The 18,904-nt window shown below is 40.7% G+C and overlaps 2 protein-coding genes across 3 annotated transcripts in view; one reads left to right on the forward strand and one right to left on the reverse strand.

Moving 5' to 3' along the window:
* The first annotated feature begins 375 nt into the window (after positions 1-375).
* Positions 376-18,882, forward strand: ALG11 (ALG11 alpha-1,2-mannosyltransferase). Of its 2 annotated transcripts, XM_080798747.1 has the most exons (5): positions 401-465; positions 5,405-5,485; positions 6,128-6,358; positions 9,620-10,551; positions 13,077-18,882. In XM_080798747.1, the coding sequence occupies exons 3-5, from the start codon at positions 6,270-6,272 to the stop codon at positions 13,346-13,348; spliced, it is 1,293 nt and encodes a 430-aa protein (XP_080654873.1). In that variant the 5' UTR covers positions 401-465; positions 5,405-5,485; positions 6,128-6,269; the 3' UTR covers positions 13,349-18,882. The 2 variants fall into 2 exon arrangements, with proteins under 2 accessions (XP_080654872.1, XP_080654873.1); XM_080798746.1 differs by lacking the exon at positions 5,405-5,485 and having other exon boundaries at positions 376-465.
* NEK5 (NIMA related kinase 5) overlaps positions 14,766-18,904 on the reverse strand; it is a gene marked incomplete at both ends in the record, with an annotated part of 60,378 nt that continues 56,239 nt past the window's right edge. The window contains one exon of the mRNA XM_080799390.1: positions 14,766-14,838. Coding sequence (XP_080655516.1) covers positions 14,766-14,838 — 73 coding nt within the window. The remainder of the gene's footprint in view (positions 14,839-18,904) is intronic.

Here is an 18,904-nt window from a genome sequence, read left to right on the forward strand (position 1 = left end):
CGCTGATCCCAAACGCTGCAGCCGCCGCGGGAGTGAACTCCGCACCTGGAAAATCGATCCGAGATGCGCAAGGGCTTCCCATTGGTCTCAACTGCCCGGCGGGCTCTGGGAGGGGGCTTCCAATGGGGGAGGGGGCGGAGGGCGGGTGCGCCGCCTGTTCATCACAGGCCACGCCCTCCCCAGCCCAACTCCCACTATGGCCCCACCCGTTGGAGGGGCGGGATCCTTGTGCGCCACGCTGAAAATTTGGCTCCTCCCCAGAAGAGTCTATTGGCTGGAAGGCCATGGGACGCTACTACCAACAGCCAATTGGAACGCACAATGGACGCCGTGAGGGCGGAGAAAACACCGCCCTCTTCCTCAGGACCCAATAGAGAAGAGGAACAGGAAAGCGCTTCCTGAGTTCGGGGGTCGAGGAAAGATGGCGACCACCAAAGGGTTTTGGTGCCTGTGCGAGTTATTGAGGTGAGGAGCGGGTGGTGTGGGTCTGCAGGCGTTTTGTTTCACGGTAATATTTGTCTGCCCAATGCAACTGAAATTTGCAGGGAGGGGGGTCTTCTTGTCACGAATCTAGGCAATTTCCTCAAGGATGGTGGACGCTTTTCCTCTCGCTTTGGAGTCTTCTAATTAGACTGGAGTTGACTGGGTTAAAGACTCAATTCACCGCGTTTTCTTCGCCTACCCACTCCAGTGAGGGATCGAGGTTCCCTTTCTGTTTTTTCTCTTCTTCTCTCTCCAATTATTCTTTCATTAATTATTCATATTCATTCCTCAGTTTTCTTTATGATTGAGCCACGAATCATTTTCCAAACTATCGTTTCTCTCCTTTTGGTAAAGAATAAATTGGCTCTTCCTTCTCACATCGTAGTTTCCCCGCTTTCACTCACCAGAACTGTCACTGTCAACATATGTCACTTAAGTATGTTAACCTTAAAAATAAAACAGCTATCCTACCAGCAAAAATGGTTTTGTTTTGTTTTTTGTTTTCCGGGGATGGCGGAGAATTGCATTTCTGGATGCACAAACTATGGCAAAACCATAGACAAGTCCAAGCAAGGAGAGGACCATTGTTTTTTAGAGAAAGAGGAAGTTGGGGGTTGGGTTGAAGGAAAGTCCTTTGGAGAAAAGCAAGAGTGGTGAGGATTTCTCTGGCCAAGGTGCAGGAGTATTCTTGTAGGAGATGCGATGTACACCATTCCCTGTGGGGGCCTATTGGTGATGATTTCTTCCTGTTTAGGATTCTTCTTTGGGGCTCTATAATTGACAGTTCCTTCCCTTTAAGATTTTTATGTTGGAGGCTATGATTGACAGTTTTTCGTGAAATTGACATTTGAGTGATGGGACTCCTTTTGCGTTGCCCCTTCTGGCCTCCTGACTCCATTTTAGTGAGGGTTCTTTTTATTTTCACAAATACAAAGTTTATGTTGAATCCTTTGCTTCATGATTATCTATTGATATTTATTTCTGGTTGATGTAAGAATAGTTATGTAAAATTTTATCACATAGGTAATACATTGTTTCTTGTAGAAAAGTTAGGAAACAGGTGAGCAAAAGAGAAAATTCGCCAGGCAAGCTACCATCCAGAGATGATTACTGTTAACATTTTGGTGAAAAACAACAACAACAAAAAAAAAAACGGGCTTTTCCCCTATATTAGTTATTGTAATACTACTGTATTTTATGTGTCTTGCCCTATGTTTATTAAAAAAAAAAAGACCTATTATTTCCATCTACACAGTTCTTTCAACACCTGCCTATTCAGGTTGAAAATTTGTAATTAACACATAGCATACTGAATAGCAGTGGATACATATTCTCTCCAACATTCAGGTATTGTTTCTTCATTATTGTTCCCTTACTCCAAATTCTATAATGATTATTTAAAACATTTTGAATAGGAAATTCTTTTTTCAGAGGCTTCATATTCTTCCCTGCTATTTGAAATATCCCTAACTCAGTCTTTGCATATAATAATGGCTAAAGAAATGTTTGTTGAATGAAGGACTCACTGTTGATTACAGTTATCTTTTTTAAAGCTTTGTGTTTCTATGGTAAGCATTATTTAATGGCACATATTTTTAGTTATATTTAAATAAATTCTAAAATGGGTAGTTTTTTCTAAAGATTGATTTATTTTAGAGATGGGGGAGGGGCAGAGGGAGAGGAGGAGAAAGATTTCTTAAGCAGACTCCCTGCTGAGCTTGAAGCTGGACAAAGGCTGGATCCTAGGACCCTGAGATCATAACCTGAGCCTGGCGCTTAACCAACTGAGCCACCTAGATGACCCTAAAGTGGGTAGTTTTATTTTAAGATTTTGTTTATTTATTTGGCAGAGAGTGAGAGGGGAAACAGGCTGAGCAGAGAGCCCGACACCGGGTGATCCCAGGACCCCAAGATCATGATCTGAGCCAAAGGCAGACGCTTAACCCACTGAGCCACCCAGGCACCTCAAAAGTGGGTGGTTTTAATGTGCAAGTACTATAGGATGTTTAATAAATGTATTTATAGAGTCTGTCTTTGAAACCGACTCAATAAAGGACTGGCTCAACTTTAGTCATTAACATGGTTTTTTTTTTCCTGATTTTAAGTTAAATCGTTCTATCTGAAAATACATCCCATGAATCTTGCCCACTTAATTCATTAGAAGGAAATGCCATAAAAATTTTGTACTCTATAGGTCAGCCACATTTTAAATTAAATGGGCTTTTGGCTTGTTCTGGGAAAGCTTTATAATACTGCTTTAATACATGAACTCATGTATTCCAAATGTTAAATAAATCACAAATCTTACCCCTTCTCTCAAACTCTGTTCATCCTTTAAGGCCATGGTTCTCACAGTATGGTCATAGACCCTAGTAGGTCCCCAAGACCCTTTTAATAGTTCTTCAAGGTCAAAACTGTGTTTATAATAATTTAAGATAACATTTGCTTTTTCATTATCTTTATATTTGTACCAATAGTGCAAAAGTAATGGTGGCTAAAACTGTGGCTTAGCACAAATTGGGCAATGACATCAAAGTGTTCTTACAGTCTTGTGTTTTTCAACATCATGCACCTGCTAAAGCCAGTTTTACTAAGAATGTCCTTGTTGAAACAGTAAAAATTATTAATTTTGTTAAATATTAACCCTTGACTTGAATACATAGCTTCTTAATATACTATATAATGTCTCCATACTGAAGTATGATGGTTATCTCAAGGAAAAGCTCTTGTATGATTGCTAAGTTGCAAGCTGAATTAGATACTTTTTTTTTTTTTTTTTTTATGGAACATAGTTTTTACTTGAAAGAATTACCAACAGATAAACTATGGTTCTTCTGACTTGGATATTGAAAATGAATGAAGTAATCCTCTTACTTCAAAGAAAACAAGTGACAGAATTTGTTGCTAATAGTAAAGTTTAAACTTTCAAGTGAAAATCGGAACTTTCATGGGGCACCTGGGTGGCTCAGTGGGTTAAGCGTCTGCGTTCGGCTCAGGTCATGATCTCAGGGTCCTGGGATCGAGCCCCCGCATTGGGCTCTCTGCTCAGCAGAGAGCCTACTTCCCTCCCCCTCTCTCTCTCTGCCTGCCTCTCTGCCTACTTGTGATCTCTGTCTGTCAAATAAATAAATAAATAAAAATCCTCTAAAAATTAAAAAAAAAAAAGAAAATTAGAACTTCGGAAAATTTTTATCTGTCATTCAGAGCTTGACCACTTTCCAGTAATTAAAAGATTTCCTTGATAAGATGGGTAGTGATATTAACAAATGTGATTTGGAGATATTGTACAATGAAATGTGCCCACATTTGGGAAGTCACCATGAGTCGTGAACCAATAGTTTCCAAATATTCAAGTCTTGATGTTACAAAATCATGTATAAGTAAAAGATCCATTCAAAGTGCAAGATAGACCAATAGATTTCAATATAACAGTATGAAAAGGTCATTGACTGGGTTTCATATTCCATGTTGTATCTGGCCATTAAGAAATTGCCACTTGAAGGGACGCATGGGTGGCTCAGTTGGTTAAGAAATTGCCACTTGTCTAATTTGGTATAATATCACAGGAAAATACTGTATCTGAAAAAACTATTTAAATATACTCCCTTTTCCTACTACATTTCTGAGTGAGCCTGGATTGCCTTCCTATACTTCATATAAAACAACATAGCACTAAGATTGAATGCAGAAGCAAATGTGAAAAGCCACTGTCTTCTTTTAAGCCAGACAATAAAGAATCTTGCAAAAATACAAAACAGTGTTAGTCTTCTTACTGAATTTATTTATTTTTTTGGTTTGGAAAATACAAGGTTTTTGGTTTTGTTTTTAGTAAAAATAAATTATATATTAACATGTAATAGATTTGTCATTTCTTTTTAGGATAATTCATGTTTTTAATTCCTCAGGTTCCTTTCTAATATGCTCAATATTGGTAGATACAATCAATGTAAATGAGTAATTCTCAACAAGGGGTGATGTTTAGCAATATCTGGAGATAATTCTTATGGCTATAACTGGTACAGTACTATGGGCTTCCGGTGGGTTGAGGCCAGGAACGGAGCCAAACATCCTTTTATGCATAGGATAGCCTCAGCAACAAAGAACTATGTGGTCCAAAATGTCAGTAGTGCCGAGGTTGGAAGATCCTGATAGAAACAAAAGCTGTGTGGGGTCTTCAGTTATTTTTTTTTAAAGATTTTATTTATTTATTTGACAGACAGAGATCACAAGTAGGCAGAGAGGCAGGCAGAGAGAGAGGAGGAAGCAGGCTCCCTGCTGAGCAGAGAGCCTGATGCGGGGCTCCATCCCAGGACCCTGAGATCATGACCTGAGCCGAAGGCAGAGGCTTTAACCCACTGAGCCACCCAGGTGCCCCATCTTCAGTTATTTTTAAGAGGTTATCTGGAGACCAAATCACTTTAATAAGTCAAATACCTCTTCAGGTATAAACTTATTCACAATAAGAAATTACACATGAGAAATTGTTTCCAAACTAAATATGAATAAGATACTTATTTCTCTGAAGAATTTATGTGTTTTCTACTCAAGGACAATGAGAACTTTGTAACTATACAGAATATCCCCATACATGCTTGGGTCATTAAGCCTTTCAGAGCCCAATCTGCTGTTGACTACTATGCACAAACTTAGAACTTCCATATCTTTGTCCCCCACCTGTCACCCCACTTTAACTCTGTTTCCCCTTGTCCTGAATTTCAATATTTGAGTTTTAGTATTTTGGTATTTTTATGCCTTACAAGCTCCTTCTCCTTCCAAAACATAGGCAGGATATATTGCTCAACCTCTAACAGAAAAACATACTTTGAAAAATTATTTTAGCATAATCTAAGAGATATCTGAGGAAGTAATAAGATTTTGTATTCAGTCAACAAATATTTCATGGATGCCTTCTTTGTGCCAGGTGTTACGCTAGGCGTTGGCATCCAGTGGTGAGCAAGCCTGGGTCCGTCCTTGTGTTTGCAGAGCCGTAGTCAGCCTGGCGGTAAGAGAGCCTTTTAGCAGCCAGTGTGGGAGTGAGTTCACTAATGTGCGTGAAGTAGATTGTTGATGCATTTTTGGCAACTCATTTAGAGGCACGTGAAAGAAGGCAGTGATTTTAGGATCATAGAAACAGGTCAAATGCAGAACTTGTAATAGAAATGGAAGTATCTAAGTTCCTTTTGCCCCAGAAATTGTTCTGTTTGAGGTGCAGTGAGAGAATGAAAATGATTTACTATATCATCAAACTTTTAACTAATTAAAAGTTCATTATTGATCATTCAAAGACATATTGCTTGGGTTCTGTGTCATAATTCTGAGGGTCAGATGCCATTCCTACATGTCTTGTTTAACTATTAGGAGAAAGGTGGCTCATCATTGATTTTCACTGTCAATTAAAAAGAAAAGTTATGTTGAATTGCTAGCATTCTGGCATGATTGGAATTAAAAAGGATTTGCCTTTTGACATTGGACATTTTATATGTGTTAGAATATTAAAAATTGAGTATTTTGTTAGCAGACTTCCAGCTATAAAAATTTTGTCTTCATTATTAATATAGAAAGCGGGTATGTAAAAGTAGATTTAATTTGTAGTTTCTTTTGAATAGGCATTGTGTTGATTTTTACATTTTCCTTTTTGTTTCAGATTTTTTTATTCACTATTCCTTCCTGGGCTGGCGGTCTGTGGAACTTTATGTGTATTTCTGTTTATTATCCTCTGGGGAATCAGACTGCTGCTACAGAGAAAGAAAGCATCAATATCAACTAGCAAAAATGGGAAAAAGCAGATGGTAGTTGCATTTTTTCATCCTTACTGCAATGCTGGCGGAGGAGGAGAAAGAGTTTTGTGGTGTGCCTTAAGGGCCCTGCAGAAAAAGTAGGTATGCATCTTTCTTAGCTAATTTACTTTATTATTACCATTTTTTAAAAAATCATTATCCAGATATTTACCTTTCTCTAGTACCTTATTCATAGACAGGAATTAACTGTTCTTCAATAAGGAAATACTTCTGTTATATACCAACCCACCTTACAAGATCCTGTGGAATTTTAGTTGATTTGATAAAGAAATAGAAAGGGAGGGCACCTGGGTGGCTCAGTTGGTTAAGTGACTGCCTTCGGCTCAGGCCGTGATCCTGGAGTCCTGGGATCGAGTCCCACATCCGGCTCCCTGCTCAGCAGGGAGTCTGCTTCTCCCTCTGACCCTTCCCCCTCTCATGCTCGCTCTCTCTCTCTCTCTCTCAAATAAATAAAATAAATAAAATCTTTTTAAAGGAAAGAAAGGGAAAATACCTGCCCTTTGATTGTAAAATTTAGTGGGGATAACTGTCACCTTGGAAGAATACGTAGAGAAGAACTTGAATAATAAACAAATACACCAGTTCATAAGGAGTGCTTTAAACTGAATACTTTAAGTAGTAGTGGCGCAGAGGAAATCATCTGTAGAAAGCATCTATTTGATTCTGATGTTGAGGTCATTACCAGTTAGATAGTCTTAAGTTACCATGTTAGAAAGAGTATGCTGTTAAAACGGGTCATTCAAAGTTTTAGGCTTCGTTCTCCCCACCTGCACTCCCATCCTCACCCCAAAAATGTTTACGATCCCCTTGTAGAGGAGGAACAAACAGTAAAGTCCAAGTTCCATTGATGGTTGTATCGTGGGAGGAAAATTGTTATTCTTCCATGGTTACGCTACTTCCTGGCACTCACCCTTCATCCAGATCCAGAGCCTTCACACGGAGTTCCCTTCATTCTACATTTCTGTATTCTCAGCTCATCCTGGCTTCCAGCCACCACCCCTGTATTACCTCTGCCATCTTCCATAACTGCCTAGTTTTAGAACATTTTCTTTAATCTCAGCTTACTATCCATCTCCTTGAGGCCTTCCCTACTCCTACTCTAATCCCTCCGGTTCTTTGCTTCACATAACTCCACATTAACTTGTCTAACCGGGTTATCTAGCTTTTGAGGGCATTGGTAAAGTTTTGGGATAGCTCTACCAAGCATGGACCCTAGATTTTAGTTGAGAGAGAGAGACAAGATAATAAGCAAAGTAGAAAAATATCAAATGGTGAGAAATGCTATGTGAGAAATACAAACAGGATAACTTGTGAGTCCATATTTTAGACTGAGTAATTAGGGAAAATCTCCAAGGCGGTAATACTTACCCAAAGTCTAAATGACAAAAGAAGCCGACATTTGCTGAGCATTTACTCTTTGCCAAGCATTGTTTGAAGTGCTTTACAGGTGTTAGCTTACTAAATTCTCACAACAACCTTATGAGGTTTTTACTGTTACCCTCATTTGACTGACAAGGAAATGGAGTTACCAGAGTCCATATTATAAACCACAGACTGTACTGTCTGCCTCAGGAAAAGACAGTGAAGATGAGAAAAGAGAATTCAAAGCAGAGGGAACAGCTCCTGCAAGTCCCCTGGGACCCAGAAGGAGCTTGGCTTGTTCACAGAAAGGAACCCAGTTTGGCTGACCCTGTGGGCATGTGAGAGTGGAGGCAGGGCCCATGTTACACAGGGCTTGAGTGAATAGGGTAAGGATTTAGATTTTATTCTAAATGCTCTGGAAAACCCTATGAGGATTTCAAACAGAGAGATGACATTCTGCTTATCTGTTGCTGCATATCCACCCCAAAATGTAATGGCTAAAACAATGTATCATTATTTCTAATAGTCTGGGGACTGACGGGTCCTGTTGGGAATCCCTCATGCCAAGCGGCTGCGGCTAGATGGCAGCTGGGGCCGAGTCATCTGAAGGCCTCTATTAACATGTCTGCTTCCTCGGCTGGGACGACTGCAACAGCTACAGTGGCTGAGGGTGAGGGGCATGGGTCAGGCATCTCTGTCACCCCACGGCCTCTCCACATGACAGCCTTGGGTTTGCACAGAACACGGCAGCCAGACTCCTTACATGGCAGCTGACTTCTCCAGAGCAAGGTAGAAGTTGCCATTCTCTTAGAGCCTGGGTCTAAAAACTGCCAACATGTCACGTTTGACATAGTCTGATGGTAAAAGGAGTCACAGAGCCTGCTGTGATTCCAGGGGAGGGGACATAGATCCCACCCCTCGATAAGTATCGGAAAATTTGTGGCCACCTCATCAGAGATGATAATCCCTTTTACATTTTATAAGGATGATTCTGGCTGCTGGGAGGTGCTGTTAGGTGCCCGTCCTTTAGGCCTGCACAACACCCTGTGGCTATCTCTATCAACACATTCCACAGAGTTGTGCAGTTTTCGGTTTGTATCTCTCTTTCCCCCACTGGACTCAGTTCCTTGAGGGTAAAGACTCTAATCTCTGAATCCCTAGAACCAAGTAGCTCATACTATATACTAAATAAATGTTTGATGACTCAAAGAATAACTAGAAACACAGTCAGAACAAATGCCAAAAGCATAAATAGTCAGAAGAGTGTAGTTTTACATATTTCCATTATAATTCTATCAGATCTAATTTTGATGGCAGGCACCAGATCTGGCTTTTAGAATCTTGTTGCATCTCTCAGATAAAAACAGAGTAATGCTTTAGTACCTATGGTCCTATCTAAAGATACATTTAGTAAGTTTTAATTCTTGTTTGTGATTATTATTAGTATTTTGTTACCATTTTATATTGAGAGAGTTGTCAAAATTAAGTTTCTGAATATTTCTTAAAAACAGAATCAGCAATTTTTGTTGATGTCTGCTCTATGCAAAACTCTTTTTTTTTTTTTTTTAATTTGACAGACCGAGATCACAAGTAGGCAGAGAGGCAGGCAGAGAGAGAGGGAGAAGCAGGCTCCCCGCTGGGCAGAGAACCCACTGTGGGGCTCAATCCCAGGACCCCGAGATCATGACCTGAGCCAAAGGCAGTGGCTTTAACCCACTGAGCCACCCAGGCGCCCCTGTGCAAAACTCTTAGAAGAGGAAATAGCAAAGAACTAGAGGTCTCATTTGGAGGACTAACATTTCACTAGCAGGGCAGCGGAAGACTCAAAGAGGAGCATCAGTAGACCAAGTATAATGAATGAAAAATCAGTGGAAGACATTTTTTCCAATCTAAAATAACCCTCTTTATGATTGTGAGAAAATAATTATCTACAACTTTTTGCTAATGAAAACCTTAACTATTACATTCTATTTTAGGCATCCTGAAGCAGTTTATGTCGTTTATACTGGTGATGTTAATGTCAGTGGTCAACAGATACTAGAAGGTGCTTTCCGAAGATTTAACATCAGACTCACCCACCCAGTGAAGTTTGTTTTCTTAAGGAAACGCTATCTTGTGGAAGATTCACTCTATCCTCACTTCACACTGCTGGGCCAAAGTCTAGGGTCCATTCTTCTTGGCTGGGAAGCTCTAATACAGTGTGTTCCCGACGTCTACATCGATTCGATGGGATATGCGTTCACACTTCCTCTGTTTAAGTATTTAGGCGGTTGTCGCATTGGAAGCTATGTTCATTATCCCACAATCAGCACTGACATGCTCTCCGTAGTGAAGAATCAAAATGTTGGATTTAACAATGCGGCTTTCATTACCAGGAATCCTTTTCTTAGCAAAGTAAAGCTCATCTATTATTATTTATTTGCTTTTATTTATGGACTTGTTGGTTCTTGCAGTGATGTCGTGATGGTCAATTCTTCTTGGACACTAAACCACATTCTCTCCCTATGGAAGGTTGGGAATTGCACTAACATTGTTTATCCGCCTTGTGACGTGCAGACATTTCTGGACATTCCCTTACTGGACAAAAAGAAAACCCCAGGACACTTACTGGTATCCATTGGCCAGTTCCGGCCTGAAAAGAACCATCCTTTGCAGATCAAAGCCTTTGCTAAATTGCTGAATAAGAAGGTGGCTGAGTCACTGCCTTCCCTTAAACTCGTCCTCATTGGGGGTTGTCGAAACGAAGATGATGAGCTGAGGGTAAACCAACTGAGAAGGCTTGCTGAGGAGCTAGGAATTCAAGAAGATGTGGAATTTAAAATAAACATTCCATTTGATGAGTTGAAGAATTACTTGTCTGAAGCAACAATTGGTCTGCACACCATGTGGAACGAGCATTTTGGGATTGGTGAGTCTTCCTTTAAGTGACTCATTTGGTGCCATGAGATGTACATTCTAGGTTCTCTTGATTAAATGGTAACACTGTGGAAGTTATCCTTCCACAGTTCTTACCCAGTTTTAATGCTCTTCTCCCAGTCTACCATGTCAGCTTTAATTCATTTGCTACCCTGTAGGACGTGACAGGAGGTAGTCACTAATAGTAGCTGATATTTATTGACAACTCAGTGTGTGTAGGTCGCTGCTGAGATCTTTGCAATTATTATTTGACTTAATCCACTCTAAAACCCTGCTTCATATAAGTTCTTATTCCCATCTTACAAATAAAGAAACTTAGGCACAGAGAGGTTTTGAACCTGCCCTTGTCTGACCACAGTAAGAGGTAGAGCTTGGATCCTCATTCAGACAGCCCCTGCTCATACCTGCCACAGTTTCTCTGCCCCACCTAGCCCCATCTGCAGACTGGGACAGGTTCCTGACCTCATCTCACTGAAGGGCCAGATCCGAATCTCTGGGTGAGGCCCAGGTAGATGTATTTTGGTAAAGCCCGTCAGGTGATTTGTTGGGCACCAAAACCTGAGCCCGCTGGGCTCCTCACAGTGATTCTGTTGGCTCTTCTACTGATTTCCTACTCATTACTGGAATGGCCTCTCCTCCTCTTTCTGCCAAATCCCATTATAAGTGTCAGACTTTAATCTCCTTGGCCTTTAATTTAGCCTCCCTTGTTTTTTCTAGCACAAATTGCTCTCTCTACCCCTGACTCCCCATTAGGCATACATTTTGATGTAAAATCAAGTACTGATTTGTGTCTAATGCGGTTCAAGATGTATTTCTCAAGAGGCTGCTTTGTGCCTCACACTGCCACGTGTTACAAGGGAAAGGGAAGAACATAAAAGTGAAGTTTCCTATACTAAGGCCATAGTTTATCTTATACTCTTGTCTCTCCTTGGTTGGTAGCACATGACGAAACCCAGACATACAGCCAGAACTTTTTGATTCGGCCCTTCTGCGCAGAGTCTGACTTCTGCGCCTCCTTGCACGGAGATGTAGTGAGCATTCACTGTGCTGGGGGGGTACGGGAGGCAGGAGCTGGTGTTCAGGTACTTGCAGTTCTGTGTGTGCTAACGACCAGTTGAGTGGCACTTTGCTGGACAGGGTCCTAAGAGCTGTGCCCAGGGCAAGGGCAGGGCGACATGAAAGCACCCAAGAGAAACACGTGACACAGATGTGTGAGGTCAGAGAACAATTGCCCAAGGAAATAACGTGCCATGGAAACGGGCCTGAACAGTAATTTGAAGTTAGCCTTGCAGAAGAGAGGAGAATGTCCAGCAGAGGGAGTGGCGTTGTGACCCATGTGACAAAAGGAGTATTAGCAGGCACACTCAAGGTGCTAAGGTTTCTGGCCAGAACCTGCAGGAGGAATAGCATGCCTGTGGAGAGGGGAGCTGGGGCCAGATCACATGGCCACGTGAAGCCAGTGGGAAAAGAGAGACTGATTCTAAGTGTTGGATTTTAAAGCTTTCTATTCCCTCAAGTTCACTGTGGTTGCTGTGGCAGGGGGACTGGTGAGGAGCAGGGAGAGCCAGACGAGGGAGGCAGGAGGATGTGTTGGGCAGCCTCGATGAGGTGCTGGGTCTGAAGGTGGTAGGCAGACTCACTCCAGGGAGATTCTGAAGCACGACTGAACAGGACTTGGTGACGAACTGGGTTTGTTAAACGAAGGAGAAAGAAGAATCAGAGAGGCCCTCTTGGGGCTTTGAGTTTGGACAGCTGTGTGCATGGTGGATGGCTTTCCCCTAGAGATGGGCTCTAAGAGGAGAGGCAGTTGACGAGCCAGGTTTCCCATATGTAGACTTAGAATGATTCATGGGACACGGGAGTGTGTGTGTGTCCATTGGGCGCTTGTCTACACGAGTATGCAGCACTGGTGAGGGACCTGACCTGGGAACACAGACTGAGGAGTTGGCACTGCTGACTGGCTCATTCCAGAAGGTCCATGGATGAGGGTAGAATTGCCTAAGGAAAGTGTGCCCAGTGAGAGGAGGGCCCTGGTACAAAATGCTGAAAACAGGAACGGTTCAGAAGTGGATAGAAGAAGAGTTGCCAACAAAGGAGAAAAGAAGTAAAGGGAGGAGGGAAACTTCCTAATGCTATTGTTTGAACTCCTGAAATTTCGCTCTTGATATTTTTTTACACCTTTACCTTTCAGTAACCATTAATTATCTGTCATCTTGCTAACATTCTGTAGTCTTCTACCTTGTTTTATAATCTGCAGTGTGTCTGTTTTTTATAGACTGTTCTCTCACCTGCTTGTCTGTTTCAGTGAAGAGCGAAGCAGCATTATTGCGAGGCTTAAAAACAAAAAAACGTAGAATTATTTGGTACCGTGGAAGTTTAATGAGCAGATTTATAGACTCAACAGACATTTACTTAAATTTCTCATGAGTGTCTTAAAATCTGTGGAGACTTCTGTTCATCCTTGTTATGAAAGCTCTCAAATGTTAAAAGACTATACGGTTTTTGTTTGTTTCTCAGGAGTGGTTGAGTGTATGGCAGCTGGCACGATTATCCTTGCCCACAATTCAGGGGGCCCGAAGCTTGACATTGTCGTTCCTCACCAGGGAGAGATAACTGGATTTCTGGCAGAAAGCGAGGAAGGCTACGCTGAGACCATGGCTCATATTCTTTCCATGTCTGAGGAAAAGAGACTCCAAATCCGCAGCAATGCTCGGGCATCTGTAAGCAGATTCTCTGATCAGGAGTTTGAACTGGCGTTCCTGTCATCTGTGGAGAACTTACTTAAATAATGCCATATCTGTACAAATTAAAGATATTTTATATAAAATGGCTAAATACCTTCATATGTTAGTACTTTCCTGAACGTTTTCTGTATTGTAATGAAGTCAGCCTAAACAGTGCTCTCAGCAATATATAGCAGGATATTTATTTCAACGAAAATGAAAAAAAGGCAAAATTACCAAATAGTTTAAATGAAAAGATTTTAGATTAGTATTCTGTCCCAAATTCTGAAAAATGTAGATCTGAAAGAAAAAACGAACAGTTGTAATGTTGGTATAATCCCTATTTTTCAGATCCCGTTTGTCCAATCACTGTCCATTAGAAAGAGAATTTCCCTTTAGAATATAGGATATGTGGAAAGGAAAATGGAGAACTGACGATTAGATCAGTACTTTAGAACTGTCCTGACACCTTGGGAACACAGAAAAATTCTGGTATATTTAAATTCTAAATGCTACGTGGATGACCTTCTTGAATATATCTGACGGTTTTCCTTAAAGAGAAAAGACACTTGAAGCAGGCATCATCCCGTTCTAAAAGCACTCAGCAAAAAGACAGGGACGGTGACTGCCCGGCGGGTGTAAAGACAGACGGACAGTAACTGCCCGCAGGCGTTTGTCAGGGGCAGAGGCACGGAGTCTTTCCGTAGCTTGGGGTTCACGAGAATTCAGCTTTTTGTTTAGTGCTCCCAGTACATTTGTACTGATGGAAAGGGCTACCCTGGTATCCTGTCACAGTTCCACATCTCGGGAGCTGCAAGTCTGCTTGAAGCTGTTCAGAAGGTCGGAGTGAGAGCATCACGCCAAGTTGCTCTTCTCATAGTGACAGTGGACTAATGGGCTCCGTCCTCCCGGGTCTCTGTTGGCAGCATCGTGCCTTGGAAGATGATGAGGTGGCTTTTAGAAAAGCACTCCAGACTAGTGGTTAGAATACCTGGGCCCGGCCCCAGCATCTTCATTTACAAACATCGGACCTCCTAAGACTCAAGCTGCTTCTAAATCTTTTTGAAATTCCAATTCTTCACCTATAATCTGTAGATGGTAATACCTGTCCTCACTACCTCTCAGTGACTCTGATTTGGAAAGTATGTGAAAGGACCTTGAAAACCAGAACTAAGTTTTTTTTTAAAGGTACCTTTATAAAGTGATTTCATTAAAAGTAACAATATATAGTAAATGTCTCTTGTAATCAGTCCTCCTTATTAATGCGTGAAGACTCAAGGGAGACTCATGGTTACTAAGTCGGTAGCTAGGACTACTGTGCTGAATCACTAGCAGTGATTAAAAGTATGTGGATATGCAGATAGGGCTCGAGAGACCTACAACACTTGGTGTTTTCTGCATACATAATTAGCTCCTTCTAGTTCAGTGAAAGGACCTCTTGCACAGTCTGATACGTGTGTGTGTAAGGGGCCTGGGAAACTCCTCATCCCGTCAGGGACGCCGCCAGCTTCATCATCTGCTCCCAGTTACACTGTTGACTCGTCTGCGGGCCACCTCTGTCATCAGATGAAAAAGCAGCAAAACAGAGTCCCAGGATGGTGGGACACAACACAGCTTTGGGTGGAGATGATTCAGTTTAGAAAAAGAAGACAGGTAGACACTGGAGCTGGAAGAAAGCCTACAAATCCTCGGGTCCAGTTTCTCATTTTCAAGCTTTACAGACAAGAACACTTTAAAGACCTTAAGATTCCAGTCTCACAAAGCTGTTTAAGGACAAAATCAGGATTATACGTGGGTGCTCTGACTCCAGCCCAGTTGGTTTTCTTATGCTTGTAGCTAGTCTTGGGGCAAGATTCTTGCCACTGTGCCCGCAGTCACCCTTCTACCCTCAGGAAACCATAGGATTAAAAAATCGAAGTGGACTAAGCAGAAGGAAAGGATGCAGTATAGGAAAAAAGGATTCTGAAATTCCATAGAGCATTTTTTAATCTTATTTCTTCAAAATTATTTTTATTTGTCACACCCATCACTGGAAACATACTTCGCATACCTGTTCACTTTCCCTGTTGCTAGTGTGGTTATTATGTGTCTTTTTTCCAGAATGACTGATAACCATGAAGTGTCAAAACAATGTGTCAGCTACGTCTGTCGGGAGAACTTCTGAGTGACTGTTCATTCCTATAAAACGTGGTTTTTGAGTGGTCCAAACGTGGTATATTTTGAACCCCCAGCAGTGGGGATTCACATACTTACTTGGGTTGTACATAATAACATACATGTTACGTGTTCTTTTAATAGTAATCTCTTTGTGTCTAATATGATTTTGACTTAATAGATACAAAATGTGTTTGTATCTGTGATATAAAGTAATTTTCATTATCTTGGATACTTTCCTCCATATAGTACATACGCACCCCCATGCAGTCTCCCAATGCTAAATTGTTACCTACTACTACTATTTCTTAAGCCCCGCGTGCCATGAAGAAAGGAAGGGAAGGAGGGAAGGGAAAAATGAAAGGAAAGAGAAAGAATTTAAAGGTAAAATTGTCTTGCCTCTTTTCTTGTACCTAAGAAAAATAGGTTGTCAGGTTTAATAGACATTTTTCTCTTAACGAATATTTCAGACCTACAAAACACTGCAGAGCTTCCTACACTTTATTTTAATAATTTTCAGGTTTTTTTTTAACAAAGCCATCTTATAGACAAAATTATGAGAGAGTGGTGAAACATTATAAATGTTTCAGAATACTTGTGTTTAATTATGTAAATGTACCCTAGACTCCAGGACTATGATGTAATAGTCTCTGCTAAATCTTTCAGTAGATTTGGGTACAACAAAAAAGTTACCCACAACAAGATATGCAAATTTCTAAAATCAAATTACATGCTTGTAATTTTCCCTCTCCTACTGTTCCTCAGCTGATTCTTTCTTCTCTGTCCCCACCCTAACTCTGAGGCCACCATTGGCTTTAAAGAAGCATCAGTTCTAATAGTTGAGGGCTTTATGCTCACTTGGACTATACATGTTACAAGGTACTTGGAAGGGAAGTTAAGAGTTGATACACCATTTAAAGAATGATCAGTTTGATAGCTATGATACATAGGTACCAAGATGCATAATTTTTAATAAAATTTATTCCAGGGGCTCCTGGGTAGTTCAGTCGTTAAGCGTCTGTCTTCAGATCAGGTCATGATCTGAGGGTCCTGGGATTGAGCCCCACATCAGGCGCTCTGCTCAGTGGGAAGTCTGCTTCTCCCTCTCCCACTCCCCCTGCTTATGTTCCCTCTCTGGCTGTCTCTCTGTCAAATAAATTTTTAAAAAATTCTAAAAAAAATTTTATTCTAAAAACACATTCAGATCTGATCAGTAGTTTCAACTTAACACATGGAGCTAAACATAAATCAAGAATAAAGTAATCGATTGTGCCTCAAGAACATGATTTAGGTAATGGTATACATAAGATGGATAAGGTGAATTAGGGGCTGAAGTAGGTTGAAAAACCTTCACATATGTATACTTATCACAACGAATGCTTCTTACTTTACAGCAAAGAACTCAAAATCTTAGAATGAATGATAAGGCTTGGTGGCTATTAGCTAGAAACTTCAGCAAGCATCTTGTCATTGGAGCAGACTTGATAGGCTTATTCTTAAACATTGACCTTAAACATTCATTTGACTTTAAACATTCATTCCCCCCTCCCCCGCCCCACATACAACTGAATAGTCTTTGGATCTTTGGGATTTTCAGGAACCATGTTTCATTTTCCATGCATTCAAGCACTGCTTAGTATTTGTTTAGCACACCAACAGATTTAGTATGTCTGAACCACATAATGTTCTGAAAGTAAATTAAACATGTATACACTGACCACTAAAAGACTTCTAGAATTAATGATGCTCCAATCTCTCGATGTCGTGCGTTACCAAGATTGACATTAACACAGTGGTGAGAAATGTTTAAATATTCTGAGCCTCATGATGTGACCATGCTGAGCACTCCAGAAAAGAGTAGATTATAACCCAAAACACCAAGTTGAAAGGACAGTACCTCCAACATCACCAGGAAAATACAGGCATAAAAGACATATCATGTAGAATTCATCCCACAGTTAGGGGAATCCTGATACTTTCCCCACATTTAATAAAGTTATATCAAATGTAAACACTAAGCAGACCTTAGAGATAATCCGACCAACACTTCCTCATCTTTGTTTTCTTGGCTCAGCAATGGATCAATGTGCAATTTTAGTTGTATTTTTATTACAGAGCATATATTTTAGGCAGAATTCTACCACTTAGAAATGTAAAGTCTCTGTCCTTCATAGTAACAACACAATAAATCAACAAATGTCTGTTAAGCCCCAGGCACATGTTCAATACTAGGATTGTTATAATGTGGCACTCTGCTAAGCCCCATATGTAAAAAGACCAGCATAAGATACAACGACCAGGCAGAGTCCCTGCCCTTAAGTAATTTATAATCTACACATTTGAAGCTGTTAGAAATTAATTCAATAAAACATAGTAAGATGATTACTTGGTGCATAATTAACATGACATGCCTTGATCCTCTCTGCTCAGTTAACCTACTCCCTTAAGAGTCAACACCTGCTTCAAAAAAGTATTCAATAGAAGTTAAGAAATTTCAGTGTCATGGTTTTCTAAAATGGTACATTCATTATTCCAAGTGAATTACTTTGTACACTGTACTGGTTTTCTTTCCTTGTCTTAACAAATTATCAAACTTAGTTAAAACAACACACATTTATTATCTTATAGTTCTGCAGGGCAGCAGTCTAAAGTGGATTTCATAAAGCTAAATTCAAGATGTCAGCAGGACTGTGTTCCTTTTGCAGACATTTAGGGAAAGTCTATTGCCTGGCCTTTCCCAGCTTCTGGAAGCTGCTTGGATTCCTTGGCCTCTGGCCCCTTCCTCCGTCTTCAAAGCTAGCAGCATCAGGCTGAGCCCCTCTCACGCTGACATCTTCCTGTTCTCTCTTCTGCCTCCCTCTTCCACTGTTAAATAGCCCTGTGTGATTACATTGGGTCCACCTGGATAAGGAAAAAAATGCCTTCCCCTATTTGAAGGTCATCTGATTAGCAGCCTTAATTTTACCTGCAACTTTAATTCCCCTTTGCCATGTAACAGTATATTCACATTGTTGGGTGTACTGGGAGGGAGGGTGGCAGGAAGAGAGACACATTACTCTGTCTGCCTACCACATATATTGTCCCAAAGATTTCCTGATAGAAATTTTAAAGTAAAATATTAATTTCTACACTCAAATTGGTCAGTCTCGAGGTCTAGCCTAGTGATGGGTATTAAGGAGGGCACAGATTGCATGGAGCACTGGGTGTTATAGGCAAAGAATGAATCATGGAACACTACATTAAAAACTAGTGATGTACTGTATGCTAACTAATATAGCCCAATTAAAAAAACAATAAATCCCTGGAATTGCTAGAAAACTCTTACAAAATGAATGTTCATTACTTGGACCCAACCAGATACTACAGTTAATAGATACTAACTTATCACTTAAGAAAAAGTTCAATAATCACACTTGTATATTTTGATGGGTTGTTGATGTTTCTTAGTTTTCACCTGCAATGCATACT

Source organism: Martes martes (assembly GCF_963455335.1).
Source record: "Martes martes genome assembly, chromosome: 3".
Taxonomy (NCBI): domain Eukaryota; kingdom Metazoa; phylum Chordata; class Mammalia; order Carnivora; family Mustelidae; genus Martes; species Martes martes.

Bases quoted from the DNA above. Each gene is read 5' to 3' on its own strand.
- ALG11 (XM_080798746.1), top strand. From the start codon at position 422: ATGGCGACCACCAAAGGGTTTTGGTGCCTGTGCGAGTTATTGAG. The intron at 466-6,127 runs GTGAGGAGCGGG...TTTTTGTTTCAG, and splicing joins TGCCTGTGCGAGTTATTGAG to ATTTTTTTATTCACTATTCC. The intron at 6,359-9,619 runs GTAGGTATGCAT...ATTCTATTTTAG, and splicing joins TTAAGGGCCCTGCAGAAAAA to GCATCCTGAAGCAGTTTATG.